A 25,451-nucleotide genomic window follows, 5' to 3' on the forward strand; every position below is an offset into this window, starting at 1 on the left:
TTACCATTTTCAGTGCATTTCTCTATGACAAGTGTGTCATGCAGGTTTTCATTTTAATACGTTTCCTGTTGTGCTTTCCCATTTCCATGGCTATAAAGAACAGTGTAAGACATACCCACAGAACGATCACAATAACACTTTAAATAGTGATTTGTAGCAGTGGCACTTACAATAACACCACAAAGTGGAGATTACAGCAGCAGTATAACAAAGTTCTCACTTCTGATTTATATGAAAAAGCACAGTCCCAGGCACTACAAAAAGCTCTCTGCAATCAAACGAGCACTTTATTCTTTAATGTCGGTAAAGTCATTTGTTCTTTAAAATGTTTTTAAAAAGATTATTAGTGTTTCATGAACACTTTATTCTCTTTTTAGCATCCTCCTTATGCATTCAGCAATGGAGGATACAATCAACATCAGCTCTAGTAATATTGTCACATTCAGGGTGTGCAATCCAGACTAGTGAAGCACTGTGTCACCTCTTACCCTGTAACCCCAAGTGCTCACAATGCCTTGCTCCTAGCTCACTTCCTGCAATGCCCACAGTCAGCAACAAGCACACGCTCTGTCTATGTACTGGGCAGCCCTGCTCCAATGCTTTGGATCCTGGAGCCTGCCTGCAATACCACTGATTTCCACCAGCCTTGGTTAACAACTGGTATGGTGACTTCACACTGTCCCCAGCCCTGAATTTTCCCAGAAATATGTGTTCTGAAATAGCCCGCCCTGTCCTGGAAAAATCAGAGCGATATTATGGTTTGTTGCCCCTCTAAGGAGGTAATATTCAACAATTTGCTACTTTTACTGGAGTTATCAACCAATTCAGTTTAAACATAGCACTAGATTGGTTCAGATTAAAAATAAAATAGGTTTATTAACAAAAGAAGATAGGATTTAAGTGTATTCAAATATAAGAGTTAAAGTTAGAAATGGATACCAGCAAATGAAAGTGAAAACACACATCTAAACATCTAAATCTTAATCTTGCAAGGTTTGGTTCAAGGCATTGTTCAAAATGGCCTTTCTCATCCACAGTCTCCTAGCAAGATGGTGAATGTCCCTCTCCTTGATCAGGATCTGGCCCAGAGGCCCAAAGGTGCTGGTGCCTTTGTCTTCTGAGGTCAAAGAGTCAATTTAGGGTTCTCTGACCCTTTCTTTTATAGTCCAGTGAATCGTTGAAGTGGATTCTTCTGAAGGTTACCCCTCAAATTAAAGTTTATTTAATCAGTGAGGAAAGTAACAAGGAATCCGGTAATGAAAGAAGCTCCATACTCATTTTTTCCCCACTTGTGTTTGCTGAAATGCAAATTGTTCTGTTCCCTACTATCTCCCCCCTTGCTGTTTTGATGACCCTGTTTACTACTTATATGTAAATTAAAGTAAACACACATTCCTTTGTTTAGGGTAGACCTTGTTAACAATTTTTGCCTAGGCAGGGCTGTCTGGTTTTGAACAGGTAACACCATAGAGGGAGAAATCATAACTTTACATATAATGTTACTATATACATTTTGCCAGGATATTATTGATCAGAGAGTTATTAGTTTTCAAATATTGCCTCACAAGGCATATTTTGTATAAAGATTTAATAGAACAATGTGTAGGGTATGAATACAGGGGTGCTTTTGGTCACAAATATCACCATGTCAAATTCTGCCTTCAGATTCACATGTGGGAACACTATTGCAGCCTTTTTGCTTTAGAATTGTCAGAGCTTCAGAGCTGTTTCAGTGTGCAGGGAGGGTTTCCTGATTAAAGGGTGCATTACTGTGTTTCTGGTGAATACAGCTACTGCACAACTTTTGGTTTAGCAAAATAAATGGTTTTACTTTAAAACTTGCTTGGTGTTCTACTGCAGATTCTGCAGTAACCATTAATTTTAGGTAAAACTGCCAGCTTTTTCAGTCTCGCACTATATGTATCATTATATACTCATGAAGCTAAGCAAAGGACCCAATCTGATGTTTGGATACATGGCTAGAGCTTCCTTTCGCCTATTATAACTGAAAGAGATTGGGGGGAGAAATTCCTTGTTTACTAAATTTGCTAGTGTTGTGCATTAGACAGCACTTTTGTAATGTCATTTTCACTGTTTCGCCTGTATACACTGTTACTTAATCAGTTGTCCCTGTTGTTTGTGTGGGCCTTCCACACAGCAACAGGTTAGAGGAAAACATTTTGAAAAAGAAAACTTAAATGTAAACCAAGAACAACTGTCAGGGATAACCAGGGACAGAGAAGTAATTGAAACTACTTTTAACTCTTTTTTTTCCAATGACTAGATTAAAGAGGAATTCTGACTGAAACCCCTGAAGTTCAGGGAGTTTGAATCTGGGGAATTATTTGGGGCCACCTCTAAATAAAACCATAAATAACTGCCCAAGCTGCCACCTTTACAGTTTGGTGTCAGTGTCATTAAAGAGAAGCAATGCAACTCAGCATTGGAATGAACAGTTACATTAAGCACACATATAAAATCCTGAAAGTACTGAGGCAACTTATATGACAACATTGACTGTCTCCTGTCTTTCTTGTATATTCAAATTCTGACGTCAGCTTTTGGTGTTTTGAGCTACTTTGGCAGATAGGACCTCCTGGGAAGTACCAGTAAAATGGCTTCTCTACCTCAGTGGTGGCAACAGCATTCACAATCACCATTTGAAACTACAGAAACTGTGATGGAGATTTCTAAAAATTGTTTTAAAAACTCATATCTCAGACCAGGTCTACACTATGAACTTACATTGGTATAATTATGTTGCTCAGGATGTGAAAAATCCATGCCCCTGAGCAACACAATTATTCCAATCTAACCTCCAGTGCAGAAAGTCCTGTGTCAATGGGTGGGCTTCTCCAGTCAATATAGCTACTGCCTCTCTCGGAGGTGGATTAACTACGCTGACAGGAGAAGCTCTCCCATTGACGTAGTAGCATCTTCACTAAAGCAATACAGAAGTGCAGCTGTACCAGTGCAGCTTTTTAAATGTAGATCTGCCCTAATTCAATAAATATAAATGTAGCTATCTAAATTCACTTTGGCTGAATCAAGGACATTTTTATTTTAAAGGCAAGCTGACCTCGTTTTCTTTTTCTTTACAAATAGTTAGGGCCCTACCAATTTCGCAGCCATGAAAAATGTGTCACGGACAGTGAAATCAGCCCTTCCGCATGAAATATGATCTCCCCCTTGCTGTTGGGATTGCCCCAGCCAGGGGGCTCCTAGCTGCAAGTCCCCACTGGGCTGGGGAGGGAAAGGACTTGTCCTTCCCTTGCATGGCAGCTGTGGGGTGTGGAGATCAGACCCACCTCCAAGTGCCTCCCCCTGCTGCAAGAAGCTCCCTGCCCAGCACCGGAGGTTCCTGTAGCTGGAGGAGACTTGTGGAGATGGGTCCGATCTCCCCCTGCTACTGGGAGTGCCCCAGCCAGGTGGCTCCTAGCTGTGAATCCCTGCTGGGCTGGGGAGGGACAGAACTTGTCCTTCCCTTGCATGGCAGCTCTGGGAGTGGGGAGATCAGACCCATTTCCAGGTACCTTTTGGGTTGGGATGCCCATGGTTACAACACCATGAGATTTCAGATGTAAACAGATAAAAATGTGAAATTGACAATTTTAAAACCCTCTGGCCATGAAATTGATCAAAATGGACCATGAATTTGGTAGCGCCCTACAAATGTTTAAGATACCAAAATGTTAATGGAACTTGGATTTGATCCTCAAGCCGCTGAGCAGCTTCTGTGAGATAATAAGCATCCTCAGCTCCAAACAGGGGCTTAGCACCTTGCAGGATTGAGCCTCAAGTGTGTAGATCTACAGCTTATAAATCATTCAATTTTAAAACAAAAGAGAAACTAATTTCTTCCTTTCTTTATCTGCCAAGGCCAAAGATCAGGATTCAATGTTCCCTGCAAGGGTGAATCACAGCAAAAACAACAGAGCATTTAAGGCCTGATTCCACATTCCTTATAAAGTCAAAAATCGCACTGACATAAGTGGGAACTTACCTGGGTATAGACTGCAGGTTCAAGCCTAAAATGATATATTTAAAATTCTTCAGGAAAACAGTTCTTGATGTATGGTACCCACAAGTTTTCAGCTTACATGTGTTGTTGGGTGCAGAGTTCCTGCCTATGAGCCAGATTCTGTTTCAATTAACTTTAGTGGAAATTATCTCATTGGCTTCAGTGGTAGTTGGATCTGGCACTCGGTGCTTTATATGCTAGAACAGCAACAGGTTTTCCCTAATTTTATCCTCCATGGGCCAAATTCTGCATTGACTTATACCCTGCAATCCCACAGAAGCTGATGTTGACTCTGTACGTGTGTAAGAATAAATAATAATGAGTTGAGTCTTTGTTTTCCATGTGAGTGAATTTTTACAGCAGAATTTGAAACCCCTGAAAATAGAGGGTTATAATGGAAACATTATTGAAACAGTACCACAGCCAATATAATAGCACTGTAGAATGGCTAGAATGCTGACCTTTTAAAGTACCTATTCCTTGTACAAACTATCTGTGCATGGGGAACTGTGCATTGGTTTCACAGGAGAATTTAGGTCTGATTTATAGCATGCACGTGGTTCAATGAGTCTGGGCTATTATTCTTCAAACAAGAATAAATGCTTGACACTGATGCAACATATCACTTCCACAATCCTGGCACACAGACATCAATATGATGCCAACAAATTCACAAAAACAAAACACATGATAAAATGCCTACTTGGACACCTAATGACCATCATGTGCCTTTTAAAACCCTTAAACTAATTCAAAATCACAGTGTGGGCCAATAAAATGGCCCAAAAGCATTCACAACATTTTGAGTTGTCATGTGCAGGAAATAGGGTTGACAATAGGTAGTAGTATAATTCATAATCATTGTACTGATGATAATATTTTGGAATTCTATAGCACTTTTTATTTTAGGATTTCCAGGTGCTGCACAGACAGAAATGAATTAAGCTTCACAACTCCTTTCTGAGTTAGGTACTATTATACTAATTTTACAAACAAGTAAAATGTAGCACAGAGTGGTCGTGACTTGCCCCAAATCACAATCCAATAGTGAAGCAAAGCAAATCAGGAGTAATGTCATCCAGTTGCTGGACAACACTTCCTTCCAAAAGGAGGAATAAATCCTGTATTTGTAAATGTTAGGCACACCTAAAAGGAGACACGTTCGTCTTGAAGAGAAGGGGAAGCAGCTAATGGAAAATTGCAAATGCAACACTCTTTAAAACACCCCAGTTAGCTGAGGACAGGTTTACACTACTACTGAAGTCAATCTAACTAACATTGCTCAGGGGTATGAAAAAGACACCCCCTCAGTGACGCAAGTTACAGCAACTTAAGCGCTGTCCACATCGGCACTATGTTGGCAGGAGACACTCTCCTGCCTACATAGTTTCCACCTCTTGTGGAGGTGGAGTAATTATGCCAACGGGAGAGCACTCTCCCAGCGGCTTAGAGCGTCTTCACCAGACATGCTACAGTGGTGCAGCTGCACTGATGTAGCACTTCTAGTGTAGACCTGCCCTAAATCACATAGTGCCATAAATTGTAAGTAGACTTAAAGGAGATTTATTGCAGACTGTGCATAAAATATTAAATGTATCTATTTCCATCATGAGAGACATACTTAAAACTCTAAAGTAGTGCTTTGAAAATGTAGGGTGCATATGTCTTTGTATCTTGGTTGAACTAAAGAGCAGTGAATCTCTGGCATGGAGGAGTGGGAAGGGTAAAAAGAGTGGGAAGGGTAGATTCAGAGATGGGAGGGGACAGAACAAGAAAGAAAACCTCTGGGCTAGACATTCCTTATCTCAAAAATAAGGTATTAAAAAGGCAAAAGCAAATGTGTCCCACTGATGAGATGAAAATCTGAATTCCACACAAAAGCATGAGGTTACTTACACAGTAGAAGTGCTACAATTTACAAGTGTAAATTCAGCAGTAGCCCATGATACCATTGAATTCCATACCTTCACCCACTTTTCACATAGCAACCACTCCACATCTGACCTCTCAATCCTCATCCTCAAAGGAAACCTGCACAACACCTTCAACAGATGAGCCTGGGAACTTAAATTCATAACTCCATTGGACAATAATATAGATTTAACAGAGACATTGGTTTTATGGCCCTTTGCAACAACTTGTAACACATGCTGCTGCCCACTGACCCACCAATGTCCTACAACCGTAGAAGTATGAATTGCTTCATTTTAAGTGGCCTCCTACAACATTTGTGAACCCCTTATGCTTAACAATTTGTCCCACCTTGTATTTAGCTTGGACACTCTAGTTTCCTTCTCCAGACCTGAAGAAGAGCTTGTGAAACTCAAAAGCTTGTCCCTTCCACCAACAGAAGTTGGTCCAATAAAAGATATTACTTCATCTACCTTGTCTCTCACACTCCATAAATGTCATGTGAAAAACACAGCTTCACAGGAGACATAAACAGAGGTGTGAATTTGACAGCAAATGGGCTTTTCTCCTGATCTCCAATCACGAGTTAATTTTCCATGACTTGCCCTGGTATGAATTAACCTGAACAAATGACTATGTCTGGAATGTCATTATCTCATAATAAATCATTATGCCATATCCCAGGAAAGTCTCCATGTTTGCCTTGGTTTTGGCTACTATGTAAAGTTCACATTCAGATTTACTTAGGACATTGTTGCAGCAGAAATTTATCACGTCAATAGCAGACATGATATAAATACCACCCCTACCTGGGAGCATTAGAGTTGATTATGTTGGACTTGAGATCTTAATTAGTTTTATCATTAACATTTTTTCCTCTGCCAGGGCAAAACATGAGCAAGTTTTTCAATTTTGCCATATTTAACACTGACTTAATAAGAGACATTTAAAGATTTTTCTCTAGAATTTAAACCAGAAAAGCCAACAAAATTGTGTGCACAAACTTGTTTCCCAGATTGCTAGGAAGTGGGGTGCATGACCCTTCAAATTCACCACAGATTCACAGATGTGAAAAGCCAGAAAAACCATTATGATGATCTAGTCTGACCTATTGCATAGAATTTTACCCAGTAATTCTTGAATCAGGCCCAGTTTTCATGGCTAAATGTCCATAACTCTCTTTCCTTCTCATAGGAAATAAGGTGTGCACAGTGCAAATAACAAGGGCACAAAATTAAATCAGAATACCTGAGTTTCCTTCCTGGCTTTTTCACTGACACATTCAGTGACCGGGGGCAAGACACTTAACTTCTGTGTGTTTCCCCATACGTAAAGTAGGGAAAACGAACCCACCTTTTTAAACGCATTTTGAGGTTGATAGATAAAAAAAGAGATGGATTATTCATTATTATCATAAGGAATATTTGATAAATAAACAAGGACACCAAGAAAAAGAGAAAGGAAAACAAACATACCGTCCTGTGAACATTGGTACTACATAGTCAATGGCTTTATTTTCTTTCTCTTCAGAGAATAAACTCTGCTTTGCCCTCTTTGCTTTGGGACTCAATTTATAGGATCGATCTTCTATCATTATATTGGAATCTTTTAGTCTGAAATAAAAGCCACATTATTAGACTCACAAAAGAAAATTGGGAAGCTGTTGAAAAAAAACATTCAGAAAACTAGAAGAAATACTAGGCATTTTATAATAATGTAAGCTCCCGTATGCTTTCTTAGCAACCAGTTATGATGTTTCAATTAGCAAGTTTTCAAAATGCACTTTATCTCACTGTTCATTAAAGGTGCCAAAGTGATGGGCCTTGAAATTAGATCCCTCTATGTACGGAGAATGTCCAGCATACCTAGTAGCAATGCACATTTCACCACTCCTGTGAGCTGAGCCTTCTAGAGTTCTATAACCCCGTCCATGGCTAGTCTGCAGAGACTGTCAATCAAGGTAGGAGGGTTCCAACTCATGTAAATTGTAATGATATTTTTTGTGATGTGGATACCTGTCTACTAGATCCTAGACTAAGACTACCTCATCTATTACCAAGGGCCATTGAACATCTAACAAATCCTAATGAATTTTAATCCTCTGGACTCCATTTGAACCAGTGAACTATGGGCAAAAAGCTCTGTATTCTAAAACGAGCCATGAAGTTATCTAGTTCCCCTAGCTGGAATAATTTTTGATATGCAGAACACTTCAGAGTGCTAATGTTTTTTAAACTATATGTATGCAAACTATATGGCAGTATGAATTTCAGTGACTGATGGGACCCTGTACTATTACTATACCATGCTACCCCACTACAAAATAATGAAAAAAGCAAGCACAATGAATTAATTTGTCATTTAATGAAGGGAAAGTAGACAAGGGGAGAAACAGAGGAAAAGGGAATGCCACAGTTGTCGAATTCATGGATTCCCCTCTACCTTGGACAAGTTTCTGGAAGGTCAGAATACATTCAAGGCATGGGTAGCTTAAATACATGGCATGGGTACATTTAAGGTACAGTGTGTGACAAAGCTCTGTCCTTGCCTCTGTGGGTCCCGCATTTCCTGGCGGATTTCGATAGCCTCAGAGGCTCACTGTGACCCTCCACATAACCCTTCTCTCTCTAAAGACAAGGGTCACGGTCTACTGAGCCATTTTCATCATAAGCCAGCGAGGGAGGTGAGGAGAAGTTATCCTTCCTTGCACAGTCTCTGTTGTCTCCCAGTCTCAGTGATTAATCTGGGGGCAAAGGAGGGGCCCACCCTCTACTCCGGGCTCTAGCCCAGGGACCCTAATAGTATCAGCTATGGTAGCTGACCTTTTAGAAACATGACATGTTCAATATTACACAATACAACAATGAGCATTGACCTTATTATTAGCCATTTTTCCTCATATTCATATTACGCTCCAAAGGTATAAGTCCCAGATAAGCATCAGCCTTTTCTAAATCCTTGGCTTGTCTACCCACTTTCAATCAGAACATGCCACAAGAAATCCAAGGATATCCGGTTTTCAGACTGTATGTCGCCAAGATCCATGTTAACACCAGCTATAAATGGGCAGCGTGAAAGGACTTGACCATAGTTATCAGACACATCTTAAGTCCAGGTATTTGTTATTGGAACCTTTGGATGAAACACATGATCTCCAAATCTATACTATTAGTGCTAATACATGAAATATTCAGGCATCTATGGGCTTATGTAGTCTGTAGGCTGAAGCCTGAGTCTAGAAGGTAACATACTTTAGAGATGCCAGTACCATAATTTATATTCCAAGAAGGAACTTCCTGATATTCCAAAATATGTGCTAAATCCCACCCTCACTTGCGATAGTCCAGAAGGGAGAGAAAAAATTATAGGCTCCCACAAACTTGGAACAAGCAGCATTGTTCTAGGTTTGGTTGCCAGGCAGAATCTCTCCATAGTGCTCAAGAAAGTGCAGGCAGAGATGTACATCTCATCCCTATCTTCAGGGCAAACACTAGCATGTCCGTTGCTACAAACTGCACACATTAACCAACAAATGGTGGTCATGTCAATTGTTTCTGCTTGGAGTTCTAGCAAATTGTATCTCACAATACATTGCTCCTGGCCACTCTGTGAAATCCTGGAAAGGATGATAGCTATATGATAAACTATGAATTACACCTCATATCTACAGTTGTGTCTAAATGGATGGATATATACCACACAAAAATCTATTAAAAGAACTTTATTAAAGTTGCAAAGTCAAGCACTCAAAAGTTAGAAAATGCCAGAATTAAGATTGTCCCTCTGCAACATTAATTTGCCCCCTTGCATGTCTGCATTATGAGACAGTCTTTAATTACATGATCACATGCTTTGGGCAACCTGAATAATAGGCAGTGCGAGAAGCTCTGCCTATAATGTAGCAGATATCCATATGCTAAATTGGACTGACTGCATCTTTGCTGCATCTTTGACCATTGCATTTATACTCCTTCCACTATTACACTATGTCTGGACTTCTCCTAGAGTTTCTCCCGTATTCATACACACAAAGTGGATTTATTGCATGAAATCACTCTCTGCAGCAGAAAAGCCCAAAGAGGGCTAAGAGTGGGGAGAAAAATTCCCTTCATAGATGTTTCCCAATACCATTACCGCAGATCAGAGACATTTAGGGGATGGTTTCTGCTCCACTAGGCCCCATACCCTGTGGCAATATGGTTCCTTCAGGAGCTGTAGTGGCATTGACTGGATTTGCTTGCACTGCTGAGCAGCTGCCACAGAGCAAATCCATTAGAAACGCCAAGCTTTATAACCTTCTGCACCAAAATCCAGGCATAAACAGAGTGTACCAACAGTCTAGACAAAGCAACACAGAGCATGAGAGAGAGTGAAACAAGATATGCAGTAGTATAATGTTAGATAATGTACTCATCTTTAGGATTTGTGGATGATAGAATATGAGCATTGCAGCCAACCACAAATGCACTGTGACAAGTCATCAAACAAGTGGTAAAAATATTACATCAAACCCAAAGCATGTTAGTTACTGTTCATAAATGAGCGCTGCTCAAAAGGAAAACTAAGTTCTTTACCCACCCAAAAGTCTTATTCATGTATTATTTAAAAATGGTACAAAACAGGCATCTTGAATTTGAACCCTTTCAAATTTCCTGGGATTCAGATTTGAAAACCTGGACCTGAACCTGCCTTTTGATTCCTGGTTGTTTCCAAATCTAGAAAGACCAATTTTGAATTCTCATTTAGATTTAACTGAAACATAAGGGAGCATCTGTTTTCATTAGATGTCAGGCCCAAAGTGGTGGAAATCTCAGTTCACTCAATTTTTCAGCACCATTAAATCCAACCCAGGCCTTTTCCACTCTTGATTCTTCCTGAACCACAAACCCAGAACCGTAGTGTGATGGGGAGTTGGCCCAACACTGGCCTCAAAGAAGTTAATAGAGTTCTAGGAAGGCTGTGCAGGAGGCAGCCAATTAGAGAGGGGCTGAAAGGAACATCCATTCAGGGCCTGGCAGACTCATATAAGAAGAGCTGCAGGGCAGAGCAGTCAGTTACTCCCTGGAGCTTAAGAAGGAGGACTGGGTGCCTGGCAAGGAGAAAGAAGCTAGCACCCTGGACAGAACAGTGCTGCTAGCAGGGACCTGGGGAGCTAGAGAGAGCTCCTGGCTGGCTGCTGGGATTTGCAGTTAGAGGCCCTGAGACAAGGACAAAAAGGGTGCTTCGGCCACGGGAAAGTGGCCAGACCATTGGCTGCAGTTGCCACTGTGAAAATGGCAGGACAGTTGGACTGCAGCACTTACCCATGGAATGGGGGAGCACAGATTTTGACACGGCCAGAGGGCTGAGTAATGAAGAGGATGCCGCAGTCCGTGGAGTGACATGGGTCCAGAAGCAGGTGACAGCAAGCAAGGCACCTTCTGTAGAGGGTGTACCAACCTGCGGAGCTAATCCCCAAGACAGCCAGCAGGAGGTGCCAGCATGGCGAGTGGAGTCCTGTCACACCTAACTTAAACCTAACCTTGATTCAGAACTGAACCTCACTTCCTTGGCTCATGTCTGGTTCCAGTCAATTTTTTTCTCAAATCAGACTGTGCACCAGACTACAAGCCAGACTATACACCCACACAAGGAATTCAGGAGGGGGGAGCATAAAGAGCCCTCTTACTTCCCTGTGCAGGTTATTCACATCACATGTCACAATGCTGTTGGGAGAAAAAGCATCAAGGGGCTGTTACTCCTCTTCCCATAAAGTGAGTGGGGATGGTCCTTGGTGGAGCCTTGGTGTAGAAGGGAAAGTAATGTAACACATATATAACAGTATAAAAAGGCTCACAAAAGGCTTTAGCGCTATAGTAAAAATACAGGGCCCACTCATCTATGGCTCAAAGCACTTTGCCAAATGGAGTACAGTGATTGTCAGATAGGCAGAAAAAAAACCCAACATATGAAGAATGAATAAAATAAATTTATATTTAAAAGGGGGGGAAATTACCTGTATTTGAGACTACCACTGTTCTTCCTTTTGCTTTACTTATGATTTCTTTTTCCAAGTGTCTTTGTCTTCCCTAACTGTAACTCTCTAAAATAAAATGAGTTTGCAAAGATAAAATAAATTGCATACTCCATTTCCTATCAAGTGACCTAAGTGTGCTTTGAAATATTTGCAGCTGAATATCCCCTCTTATTTTCTCTACAACTGGTATTACTGAAAAGGACAGTTCCATTCCTGCAGGCCCCTCAGGTACTGCAGATTCACGTCGGGAACTTCCACTACAATGTGTAGTCCTGGCCAGCAGGAATGGACCTGAGAGTTTCATTGAGAGCCATTGCATATGATAAAAATATCACACATACCCCTGCTCTGCCTTAAATTTCTCGCTCACTGCCTTTGACTAAATCTACTGAGCTGAATCCCCCGGGAGAGCTACCTCCTACAGTCTCTTTTGCGAAAGGTAGCATTCAGTGTAGTGGTAGCTATGCCAGTCCCAGGATATTAGAGACAAGATGGGTGAGGAGTATCTTTCACTGGTTGGTCCAATATCTCATGCACCTTGTCTCTCTTTTGCTACAGAAAGCTGTGATTATTCCCTGTATCCTTTTGACCAGACTATGGTCTGCCCCTGTGAGAATCAGAAAAGCACTGGAGCCGTCACCTTTCTTGTGCCCCCTGTCTAAGGGCCAGCTACAGTTGCAGTCCCTGTGCTCTCTGGAGTGCAGAAACTGCTCCCTGATGAAGTGTTTCTTGTGCCAGATAAGAGACACCACTCTATTGTAGAGAATACCAGTGTGATTCCTTAGTCCAGCTGCTGGACTCACACTGACCCTATAAGTCTTTCTGGCTTTTGTTATTCTCAGACTAACTACTTTAACAATCTGCACTTCCTAAACCTGGCCTGGAGTAAACAGTCATAGAAAGACTGACTGTCGTGCATGCGCTAGGGGTGCCTGCCACCCCAAAGTGGCTCCTCACAATGCCTCCTTTTGCTCCACTTGGAGCAGTGCAGCTCTTCACCTTCCCCAGCACAGGCCTGTTCCTGTGGGATCTAGTCTGTCCCTTTACAGTATTGAAAAGCTTCAAACAGCAAAGGAACTGTACTGAAGAGCTGAATAAACATGTTTCAGGTTTCACTGAGGCTTTCTGGGCAAGAAAACCCAGAACTGGACTTCATTTTCTTTCCTAATCTTCATATCGTTAACTTCCATGCAAAGTGGGCTATATGAAGGACTAACACAGGAGCACATTCAAATTGAGTTGTTTATATAAGAAGACAAATCTGGTATCACTGCACCTCCTGGTGCCTTTTTGGTTATTCACAATCCTTCTAGTGCTCTATAAGAAGTAAATTCTGTCTATAGTCGCCATTTAGCTGGCCTAAGAAAGAGGCCTGTACTGTCTTAAAAACAGATTCCAAAAATCTTGCCCTTTCTTTCAATAAGTTGTGACCAAAGCTTTTACTTGATACGTGCAACAGAATCTCCCTGGAGGAGAACCTAGAGGACCAACATTGCTCTCTGATTTCACAGAGGAACACTACCGTGACCTTTGAATAGCTCTCAGCCTAATGTGATCTCCCAAACTAATATATGTATATTTTACCCAGGTCAGACGCTATCTGTAGTCCATTATCAGGGTTGTGACCTGAGTATACTGTCCTCATTTCCGGATATAGTTTTCAAAATTTTCAGTGTGTTTATAATATTAATTCCTGTGTTTCTCAGTTGCTCAGATTCACTGAATTTACCAGTGAAATGGGAGCAGAACTAGAGCTGTCCCTAAAGATGTAAACCCAGATGTAATCCTGTATGGATGTAAAAACAGGATGTGAACTTTTATCCCGTTCTCTCATAATAGAAGCCCAATACGAGATCATTGCATAGTGCCTTTGTACCCCAAGCTGTGGCTTTACTTTGGTATCTTTCCCCCAGGTAAATGTAAATCTATCCTATGTGATTTGTCTTGTCATTGTTTCTGGGCTTGTAGGGGCAGATTTTCCATTCCACCCAAGTGAAGCCTGGGTACAATAGTGGTCAGAAAGCTCAGGTAACTGACTGCAGCTCCCTGATCCTAAGTCACCAGCCCCAACACAAGTTAGAGCAGGGGAGCAACTCTAACTTGACCTTACACCAGTGGAGAATCAGACACCCTATCCCTAGCATGCCCCCAGAACACCCCTTCCCTCCCCTTATACCAAGGGTGGGGAGCGCATCTGGTATAGGAGATAGCAGAGCCACCTCTGCTAGCAGAGTTCCCCTGTGCAAGGGAAATTCTTCTTGGGCCATCTCCAGCCTCTTTTAAGTCATAGAATCATAGAATACCAGACTTGGAAGGGACCTCAGGAGGTCATCTAGCTCAACCCCCTGCTCAAAGCAGGACCAATCCCCAACTAAATCATCCCAGCCAGGGCTTTGTCAAGCCTGACCTTAAAAACCTCTAAGGAAGGAGATTCCACCACCTCCCTAGATAACCCATTCCAGTGCTTCACCGCCCTCCGAGTGAAAAAGTTTTTCCTAATATCCAACCTAAACCTCCCCCACTGCAACTTGAGACCATTACTCCTCATTCTGTCATCTGCTACCACTGAGAACAGCCTAGATCAGTGGTTCCCAAACTTTAACAACCTGTGAACCCCCTCCTAAAAATGAATATTTCCAGGCATTTTCTCCTCTACCTGAGTATAAATTATAAAACCAGTGATCTTGAAAATATAAAATTTGTTTTTATGACATGCTTATTACACACTATTTATTATTTATCATTACAGTATTTTTATTACGTTATGAAAACGGCAACACTCTTCCAAGATCTCACTTTCGTAGCTTATATCACTTTGAATAAGCCTGTTATAAGACCAGGCTCCTATGTTTCATCAAGGAGTATTAGATGTGAAACAGCATGAAGGTATTTAAGAAGCCAGCTCAAAGAGTTCCTCCTACACAAGCATTCAGGTCTTGAGCAGTCCAGTACAACAAAACTTAAACTTGTTCTTCATCATAATTTTTAAAATACTAGCTGCCTATTTAATTTTAAAAACAGCAAAAAATATCTACCTCCCTTTCTTATAAGAAGTCTTGAAGTTTAAAACTCCTCAGTGTGCTAGATATGCTTGCTTTGATCTGCTTAGCTCTTGGAAATCCAGGGGCTCCGGGCTGCTGGCCCCGTGCTGCCTGATGTCACTAGGGACCGCTCTGTCCACCATTAAGGAATTTTTCCCCGAGAACCCCCTGTAACATTTCTCGAACACCAGTTTGGGAACCACTGGCCTAGATCCATCCTCTTTGGACCCCCCTTTCAGGTAGTCGAAAGCAGCTATCAAATCCCCACTCATTCTTCTCTTCTGCAGACTAAATAATCCCAGTTCCCTCAGCCTCTCCTCATAAATCATGTGCTCCAGCCCCCTAATCATTTTTGTTCCCCTCCACTGGACTCTTTCCAATTTTTCCACATCCTTCTTGTAGTGTGGGGCCCAAAACTGGACACAGTACTCCAGATGAGGCCTTGCCAATGCCTAATAGAGGGGAATGATCACATCCCTCAATCTGCTGGCAATGCTCCTACTTATACAGCCCAAAATGCCCTTAGCCTTCTTGGCAACAAGGGCACACTGTTGACTCATATCCAGCTTCTTGTCCACCATAACCCTGAGGTCCTTTTCTGCAGAACTGCTGCTTAGCTGCTCGGTCCCTAGTCTGTAGCAGTGCATGGGATTCTTTTGTCCTAAGTGCAGGACTCTGCACTTGTCCTTGTTGAACCTCATCAGATTTCTTTTGGCCCAATCCTCTGATTTGTCTAGGTCCCTCTGTATCCTATCCTTACCCTCCAGTGTATCTACCACTCTTCCCAGTTTAGTGTCATCTGTGAACTTGCTGCGGGTGCAATCCACACCATCCTCCAGATCATAAATGAGATATTGTACAAAACTGGCACCAGGACCCACCCTTGGGGCACTCCGCTTGATACCGGCTGCCAGCTAGACATGGAGCCATTGATCACTACCCATTGAGCCCGATGATCTAGCCAGTGTTCTAGCCACCTTATAGTCATTCGTCCAGCCCATGCTTCTTTAACTTGCTGGCAAGAATACTGTGGGAGACCATGTCAAAAGCTTTGCTAAAGTTAAGGAATAACACATCCACTGTTTTCCTCTCATCCACCGAACCCGTTATCTCATCATAGAAGGCAATTAGGTTAGTCAGGCATGACTTGCCCTTCGTGAATCCATGCTGACTGTTCCTGATCACTTTCCTCTCCTCTAAGTGCTTCAAAATTGATTCCTTGAGGACCTGCTTCATGATTCTTCCAGGGACTGAGGTGAGGCTGACTGGCCTGTAGTTCCCAGGATCCTCCTTCTTCCCTTTTTTAAAGATGGGCGCTACATTAGCCTTTTTCCAGTCATCCCGGACCTCCCCCAATCGCCATGAGTTTTCAAAGATAATGGCCAATGGCTCTACAATCACATCTGCCAACTCTTTTAGCACCCTTGGATGCAGTGCATCCGGCCCCACTGACTTGTGCTCGTCCAGCTTCTCTAAATAGTCCTGAACCACTTCTTTCTCTACAGAGGGCTGGTCACCTCCTCCTCATGCTGTGCTGCCCAGTACAGTAGTCTGGGAGCTGACTTTGTTCGTGAATACAGAGGCAAAAAAAGCATTGAGTACATTAGCTTTTTCCACATCCTCTGTCTCTAGGTTGCCTCCCCCATTCAGTAAGGGGCCCACACTTTCCTTGACTTTCTTCTTGTTGCTAACATACCTGAAGAAACCCTTCTTGTTACTCTTAACATCTCTTGCTAGCTGCAACTCCAAGTGTGATTTGGCCTTCCTGATCTCACTTCTGCATGCCTGAGCGATATTTCTATAATCCTCCCTAGTCATTTGTCCAGTCTTCCACTTCTTGGAAGCTTCTTTTTTGTGTTTAAGATCAGCAAGGATTTCACTGTTAAGCCAAGCTGGTCGCCTGCCATATTTACTATTCTTTCTCCACATTGGAATGGCTTGTTCCTGCAACCTCAATAAGGATTCTTGAAAATGCAGCCAGCTCTCCTGGACCCCTTTCCCCCTCATGCTATTCTCTCAGGGGATCCTGCCCATCGGTTCCCTGAGGGAGTCAAGGTCGTCCACTTTGCAGTGTTTAAATTTACATGGAGCAAAGAGGACATAGGCTAGAAAGCTGGCTGTAGACTTAAAAAAAAAAAAAAAAAAGTGAAACCTTGTCAGATACATGCGAGAGCCAAACTCCTCCAGATGGGTGAGAAGCACTCGTTTCATTATATTTAGTTTAACTTCTTGACACATCCATCATGCGGCCAAGCCACATTGCTGGTCAGTGGCTATATTGTTTGCACACACTGCGCGCATCAGCAACAGTTTAAGAGGGAAATGCTTTCACGAAAACATTTTCTGGCTCTGCCTGTCACTTTTTTAAGCTAGCTCTTTTTAATCCTCACCAATAATAAGCTAATAGATGGGGGCAGTGCCAATAGAGATTTCAGGATTACTCATTATCTTCTTGTGTTTCTCACAGATACTAATGCATATTAGTTACTCAACTCTGCACTGATCCTAGCTTCATTACTTTGCTGATGACAACATTTATTTGTTGTTGGCAGAAGCATTAATTGCACTGACTGAAGAAAACACCCTGTTTTTCTGTTTGTTTGGTTTGTCTCAGTCATGTCCTTATGATCACAATTTTTCTGCAAATAAGTGAACATGTTTTAAGCTCAAGCCTTGCCAAATATTTTGTATTTTCTCTTTAAGTAAATCTCTGACCCATGCTGTGGTGAATAACCAGCCTACAGCACAACTTCCTTTGCACTGGATTATTAGCTGCTGTCAGCAAAAAATGTTGTCAGCCATGAAGAATACACATGAAAAACCACTGAAATCTTTCACACAAATTTGAATGATTAATCCTTCAATGTAAGAAAATAAGTGGGATTAGTCTAGCTCTGCCATTGTACAGATGTAAGGGGCAGAGCTGGTGGTGATGCCTATCGGTAAAGTTGCCTAACACTTTCCATTCTAAACCTTGGATTTTAGTTGCTTATAATTCAGACAAGCTGTAATAATTAAGGCTGAAATTCTCCATACTTGCTCCCTGCCTGAGGCTGAATATCTTTGGATAGTTTCAATGAAAATGATTCAATCATTTCCAAAAACGATGCTAACAAACAACTGGCAGTTCTTCCAATGTTAATTTTTTCCTCTTCATTTCTTCAAAGAGCTCTAGTACGTCCATGCTTTGGATCAAGGAAATGTAATTTGGTGGTGTTTGAGGTGTTACCCGGGTGTCAGGGAGATGCTTTTTTTTTTTTGGTCCCCCTGAAAATCTACCCAGATTTGACTGAGTTAAAAGAGTAACTTACTGCGCTCTGTGTGATCAGGCGTAGGGGTGGAGACAAGAGTTCAGCCAACCAGTTACAGTTGGATCCAGGGTGGGCAGAGTATAGGAAATGAAGGTCAGTACTGGAGGGACAGAAGCCAAATGACAGTGCTGAAGGGTAAACCAGAGTCATAAGCCAAAGGCGGAGCCAGGGATCAGTATTGGAAACAGAAGCCAAATGCCAGAACCAAAAGGTCAACCAGAGTTATAAATCAGAGGCAGAGCCAGGGAACAAAGCTCTAAGTCTGAAGGGAGCAGGAACTGTAAGCAGGCTGGAGCAGGGACTGGAACAAGGGCAAGCAGAGCTGTGCGTGTGGTACTCATCGAGCAGCCACTGAGCTGCTGTGGGGTCAGGGTGGAGGCAGGCTTATAAACAGGACTACCAATCCAACAGCCAGTCAAGAGTTGTGGCCATTCTATCCGTTCCATGGCATTAGAACATAAGAATGGCTCCAGAGGTCCCAGGTTCAATCCCGCCCACTGACAACCAGGGTCTGTCAGCGTTACAAGTGGGGGCTTGGAGTTATTGAATGAGGATCTTTATTGCATGACCTAAAAGCCACATGACTCTTAGCCAAGGCTGTAGCAGACTCATGAATCACTAGCTGGACTAGGTGCCACTAGAGGAGAACAGAGCACCACACCAAGCAGGTATGGGTTACATACTTCCTCTAGCTGGGGAAGCGAGTCCTGAGTCTCAGAAACTTCCTCAGTGGGCCTAGTCATCATGCATGGGTTCTGGAGCAGGTGCATTGTTGAGGGGTGGAAGGCCTGGGTGTTGTCAGGGCCCACGGGGCTGGGCCACGTTCGCGGCACTGCTCAGGAAGGCAGCTGTCAATTCTGATACATAGGTTGATCAAGTTGTGAGACGGGATGGCAGCTCAACCCACATCAGTGCATCCTTTATATCATGGTTCAGCCCAATCTGAAATGGATGACGCTGCGCAGTCTCATTCCACATGGTGTTCATGGAAAGGCGGTGGAATTTGGCAGCATATTGGCGGCTGATTGACGCCCTTATTGAAGTGCTTGTGGCACAGCTTCAGCAGTTTGGGAGTGGTGGGGGGGTCACTGAAGAGAACCAACGTGGCCTGAATGAACGGCTCCAACTGACTCCAAGGATGGGGCTGTACTGTTCCAAGAGTGGGGAGGTCCAGGACAGGGTTTCCCCAGGGAGCAGACTAATGATGAGCCCTACTCAGGCCTGCTCTGTGGGGAACAGTTGGGGGTGTAACAAGAAGAGGAACCTGAATTGATAGGAAACCTCAAAACCGACTACAGTCACCACTAAACTGGTCTGGGAGTGGGGCCTTCAGCTCCTGGTGGGCAAGAGCCAGGGTTGCTAGTGAAGCCTCTTGAGCTTGTAGGGCTGCATTGTGCACGTTCTGTATGCCCCCCCCTCCCACCAGTTCTGCCAGGGAAAAACTGGCCTGAGTGGGGTCCATGCCAGTGATGTGGGTCCCTAGCCTTTGTATTGGGGCTGCTCAAACTATAGCTGACTGGGCCATGGGTGGTCAGGCCTAGTGGTGGAAGCGAGAGTTCAGCCTACCAGTTAGAGCTGAGTCCAGGATGGGCAAAGTCCAGGAAACAGGCCAAGAGTCAGTACTGAAGGGACAGAAGCCAAATGCCAGAGCTGGGTAACCCAGAGGTGGAGCCAGGGTTCAGTACTGGACGGGCAAAAGCCGAATGCCGGAATGGAGGGTCAACCAGAGTTGTAAGTCATGGAGAGCTGGGGATTGAAGCCAGAAGTCTGAAGCCGGAGGGGAGCAGGGACTGGAACAAGGACAAGCACAGCTGCAGGCATGATATGCATTGAGGAGCTGCTGACCTGCTGGGCGGGCCAGGATTATAAGCAGGGCTTCTAAACCAGCAGCCAGGCGGGGCTGTGGCCACTGGCAGTTCCCAGGCAGTGCAGATTGGCTCATGGCTCTCTAGCAGTGAAGTTAGTCAGGGAGCAGGCCAGCAGTTGGTCCTAGCTGATCTGGTCCCTGTCAATAAGCCTCTGAAAATTGTCATTTCTCCATACTCAGCAGAGCTTGTTAGAAGCATGCTGCTAAAACTGACAAGCATTCCATCTACACTGAGCATGATCCAACCCCACAAAACTCTCTACAGTATATGCCAAATGCACTGAGAATGCTTTCCGCACCACTGAGCCTCCTACATCCGTAGTTTTCAGCCTGTGGTCTGTGGACCTCTGGGGGTCTGCAGTCTATGTTTAAGATTTCCAAAGGTGTCCGCATCTCCATTTGAAATTTGTTAGGGGGTCCGTAAATGAAAAAAGGTTAAAAACCACTGTCCTACATAACAGGCCATCTGAGGATCAGGTCAAATGTTGTGCAATCCACTCTGCATCTCAGCATACCTTTCCTGACACATCCCCTACACAAAGTGAGGAACACAGGTAGCATAGACTGTCTAGCAAGGAATCCTTGGCTGCCCAAGTAGTAATGCTTTCTGAACATGGGAACGTAACGGCCATCCTGGGTCAGATCAGTGGTCCATGTGGCCCAGTATCCTTGTCTTTCAACAGTGCCAGATGCTTCAGAGGGAATGAACCAGGGCAATTATCAAGTGATCCATCCCCTGTCATCCAATCCCAGCTTCTGGCAGTCAGAGATTTCGGGACACCCAGAGCCTTGGTTGCATTTCTGATCATCTTTTCTAATGGCCATTGATGAACCTATCCTCCATGAAACTTGTCTAATTCTTTTGTAGCCGAGTTATACTTTTGGCCCTCACAACTCCCTGGCAATAAGTTCCAGAAGTTGACTGTGTGTTGTGTGAAGAAGTACTTCCTTATATTTGTTTTAAACCTGCTGCCTGTTAATTTCATTGGGTGACCCCTGGTTCTTGTGTTATGTGAAGGGGTAAATAACACTTCCCTTATTTACTTTCTCCCACACCATTCATGATTTTACAGACCTCTATCATATCCCTACCTTAGTCATCTCTTTTTTAAGCTGAACAATCATAGTCTTTTTACTTTCTCCTTACATGGAAGTGATTTCATACCCCTAATCATTTTCATTGCCCTTCTCTGTACCTTTTCCAATTCTAATATGGCTGCTTTGTGCTACTGAGGCTGTGTAAAGAAGCCACAGGAGGGGTGAGAATCTGTGAGGAAAGACACATGAAGAGCCAGCAGCCCCACACCTCCTCCAGTGTGGCTGTACCATCCCCAGCCCCACCCCCTGCCCTTTCACAGAACTGCCTCTCCTCCAGCTCCATCTGTACAGCAGCAGTCCCACCAGAGGACAGGGCTGGGGCGGCAGGGCGGGGCGGACCTCGGGGCAGTACAGCCGCCAGAGGAGCTGCCGACATTCTGCTCCTTTCCCTGCTGCCCCCTCCCCCCTGTGGGGAAAGGAGCAGAACCCCCAGCCCCGCACCCCCAGCTCTGTCCACCAGTGGGGCTGCTGCTGTACAGAGGCAGACGCAGCTCCGTGGAAGGACAGGGGATGGGGATGGGTGTTCTGCTCCTTTCCCCACAGGGAGGGACAGCGGGGAAAGGAGCAGAACGATGGTAGCCCCTCTGGCGGGTGTACCGCCCCCAGCTCTGCACCGCCCCCGCCCCGCCCTGTCCTCTGGCATGGCTGCTGCTGTAGTATGAGGACAAAGGATGGAGCTGCAGCTCCGTGGAAGGGCAGGGGGTAGGGCTGGGGGTTCTGCTCCTTTCCCCGCTGCGGTTCCTGGGAGAACTGGGCTGGGGGCAGGGTGGGGAGGAGTCACATGGATGGTCACTTGGGGAGGTCACATGCCCCCCTTAGCTAGTGTTGTGTCCCCACACACACACACTCCGTACCAGCAAGAGATGGATTTTACTTGCACCACTGAGTATGACACAAAAAGAAAAGGAGTACTTGTGGCACCTTAGAGACTAACAAATTTCACTTCATCGGATGCGTGAGCTATAGCTCACAAAAGCTTATGCTCAAATAAATTTGTTAGTCTCTAAGGTGCCAAAAGTACTCCTGTTCTTTTTGCGAATACAGACTAACACAGCCGCTACTCTGAAACCTGAGTATGACAGAGTATAATGAATCCAGTTTGGATAAAATAAGAACGGATGCAAGCATAACTTCATAAGAACGGCCATACTGAGTCAGACCGATGGTCCATCTAACCCAATATCCTGTCTTCTGACAGTGGTGGGTGCTGGATGCTTCAGATGGAATGAACAGAACAGGGCAATTATCCCATCAGCCAGTCCCCACTTCTGGCAGTGAGAGTCTTAAGGACACCCAGAGCATGGGGATGCATCCCTGACTATCTTGGCTGATAATCATTGATGGACCTATCTTCCATAAATTTAGCTCAAAATTCAAAGGCATATTTTTTGCCCAAGATAGGCTTAAGCTTCACAATTAAAATCTAGATTTGTATTTAGAATCCAGTGTCATTCATCAGCCTGTTATAAAAATGGGGGATATTTAAAAATTTCTGATCTAGATCCATATTTGGGTTAGGATTTGGGGGTTAGAATGGCTTTTGAAAGCTATTGGTAACTGATGTAAAATAAAACAGCCTGGAAGCCATGATAAAATATATGTCTTAAAATAAAAATGAAATCTGTTTACTCATATGAAAACTTCAGAATAACTGGAAACGTATTAAGGTTATGCTTCTGTAAGAAGATTGTTAAATGCATTAGGCCAAATTCATTATCTCTGGTGTAACTCTATTGACCTGAGTGTAGAATTCATCCCTGGTGTAACTCCACTGATATCAGAAGAGTTTCACCAAGGATGAATTTGGCCTAACAGATCAAATTCTCCTCTCAAGCACACTGGTGACTTTAATGAGTTTGAACTGATGTAATTGAGAGGAGATGTTTTCTGCTATGACTTGATGATCATTTCTTCTATTGCTAACTGGAGTACTAATCTTGCTTTAATACTACCCTAGCTGCTTTTATTATCACTGAGTTTCCTGAGGCCAGGAAATCTAGCACATTCCACTAATCTAATTGATTAGACAATGTTTTATTATATTATTTCAATGCCAATTATGACATGCTCTTCTTGCACCTGACAAAAACTTCATGTTGTTTCTGCTTTGAAAATACCAAACTTCTCAACCAATTTACAGTGTGACAAATTGAACATTAATATGAACTGTGCATATAATGTAAAAACACAGCCATTGCACCTAAGAAGAGCTATCTAGTTATCTATGTTCTTCTTATAGTGGGCCAGTCACCACAGTACTTCCAACAAGAGGACTAAATTTCTTCCACCTCCACAGAACTAACTGAAAGCAGTAAGTATGGAAAATATATTAACATTACAGTGTCTTCTCCTGTTGAAGTCAATGGGAGTGTTGACACGGATCTAAGGGGGACAGGTTTGGCAAACAGTTTTCCCCACCATTGCCCCCAAAATATGGCTGTGTTTTGTCCTACCCGTGACTGTAGGCTTCAGATCCAAGACTGTAGGCTGCAGAACTCTTACTCAGAGATTCAGATCCAAGACTATAGGCAGCAGACCTCTTACTGAGGGATTCTGATCCAAGACTATCAGCTGCAGACCTCCTACTGTGAGCTGCAGATTCATGATCATAGGCTGCAGACATCCTACTGAGGGATTCTGATCCAAGACTGTAGGCAGCAGACCTCCTACTGTGAGCTGCAGATTCATGATCATAGGCTGCAGATCCATGACTGTAGGCTGCAGACTCATGACCATAGGCTGCTGATCCGTGACTGTAGGCTGCAGACTCGTGACCATAGGCTGCTGCAGACCCATGGCGGTAGGCTGCAGATCCATGAGCATAGGCTGTAGACCCATGACTGTAGACAGCCGATTTACGCTTCTCCTCCTTTTGGTACTGGCTCAGAGTGGATTCCAGCTCTTTGTGGCGGTACGCACGGTCATAGTGTTGGTGATGTTTCTGGTAGAAAGGTAAAGCCATCATGGTGCCTCCTAACTCACTGTCCACTGCACTTTTCTGCCTGGAAATGCTAAGGTGTGCAACGTCTGAAAAAGAATAGATTAAACAGATGAAAACTCAAATCAGGGAAACCTCTGAATTAACAAATATAAAACCTAAAACTTTTCCTTAAGTCAAATCAATACACTTAGGATAATCTTCATACAATTTTCTTAGGGTTCAGGAAACTCACAAGTCATTCATAGGGTTCAGAAATCCTGTTCTGATCTGGAGTCAACCAAGTACTCCCCAGAACTAAATCAAACTATGAAAAAAGAATAGAGTTTCAATGTTGCTATGCTCACTGATACAATTAGCCAAACTGTCACAGCTACATTGTCCTGATAACAAAACTGATAATTTCAATGGCAAAGTCAACAGCATTGTAGAGTATTCTTTCAAAAGTTCTCAACTGTCATTAAATATCTGAGTGAAAACCTGTCCCACTAAAGTCAATAACAGTGTTGCTATTGACTTCACTGGGGCCAGAATTTCACCCCCATTTTCATTTTTACCTTCAAAATGTAGCACTGGGGAGACACTTGCCTATTGTCCTCTTTGATGAAAACTGATGCAAACAAATCACTTAGCTTCTCTCCAATGTCCTTATTTTTCTTGACTGCTCTTTTTACCCCTGGAAATCTAGTGATCCCACTAACTCTTTTGCAGGATCCCCACTTCTAATATACCTTACAAGTTTTTTTATTCATTTTTATGTCTTTGGCAATTTGCTCTTCATAGTTCCTCTTAACCTTCCTAATTTCATCAGACATTTTTACAGTTATAGTTTATCTTCTGTTATGGGTCTCTGAGGTATCGAAAGAAGAGGTGTTAGAACCAAAATGATCATTTAAATTGCAATTATATAGCAGCACTGTGGAATATTCATTCAAGAGTTCTTAACTATCATTAAAAAAATAAACTGCTATATCAAAGGGCTGGAGGGTAGCCAATATTGTACTTATCTTTTAAAAAGGTGCTATATGTGATCCTGTAAATGATAGACCAAAGAGCTAGCCAGTACAAGGTAAACTGGACACCAGGTAACCAAAAAATGAAGGACAGAGTTATTAAATAGCTAGATGAGTATGATAGAATAGGAACAAACCAGATGCTTTCTGTAAAGGAAAATCATGCCTCTCTAATCTCTTAGAATTCCATGAATGACCCAATGAGTTATAGTAGTGTATAAAAGAAAACCAGTAG

The 25,451-nt window shown here is 43.1% G+C and overlaps 1 protein-coding gene across 1 annotated transcript in view; it reads right to left on the bottom strand.

The window, feature by feature from the left end:
* Positions 1-24,227, bottom strand: part of MYOM1 (myomesin 1) — a 99,777-nt gene extending 75,550 nt beyond the window's left edge. Inside the window, exons 1-3 of the mRNA XM_073331468.1 lie at positions 23,978-24,227; positions 23,719-23,836; positions 7,408-7,545 (exon numbers count right to left, since the gene is read on the bottom strand). Of these exons, the coding sequence (XP_073187569.1) occupies positions 7,408-7,545; positions 23,719-23,836; positions 23,978-24,227 (506 nt within the window). The remainder of the gene's footprint in view (positions 1-7,407; positions 7,546-23,718; positions 23,837-23,977) is intronic.
* Positions 24,228-25,451: the final 1,224 nt, after the last annotated feature.

Source organism: Lepidochelys kempii, chromosome 2 (genome assembly GCF_965140265.1).
Source record: "Lepidochelys kempii isolate rLepKem1 chromosome 2, rLepKem1.hap2, whole genome shotgun sequence".
In the NCBI taxonomy this organism is placed as follows: Eukaryota; Metazoa; Chordata; order Testudines; family Cheloniidae; genus Lepidochelys; species Lepidochelys kempii.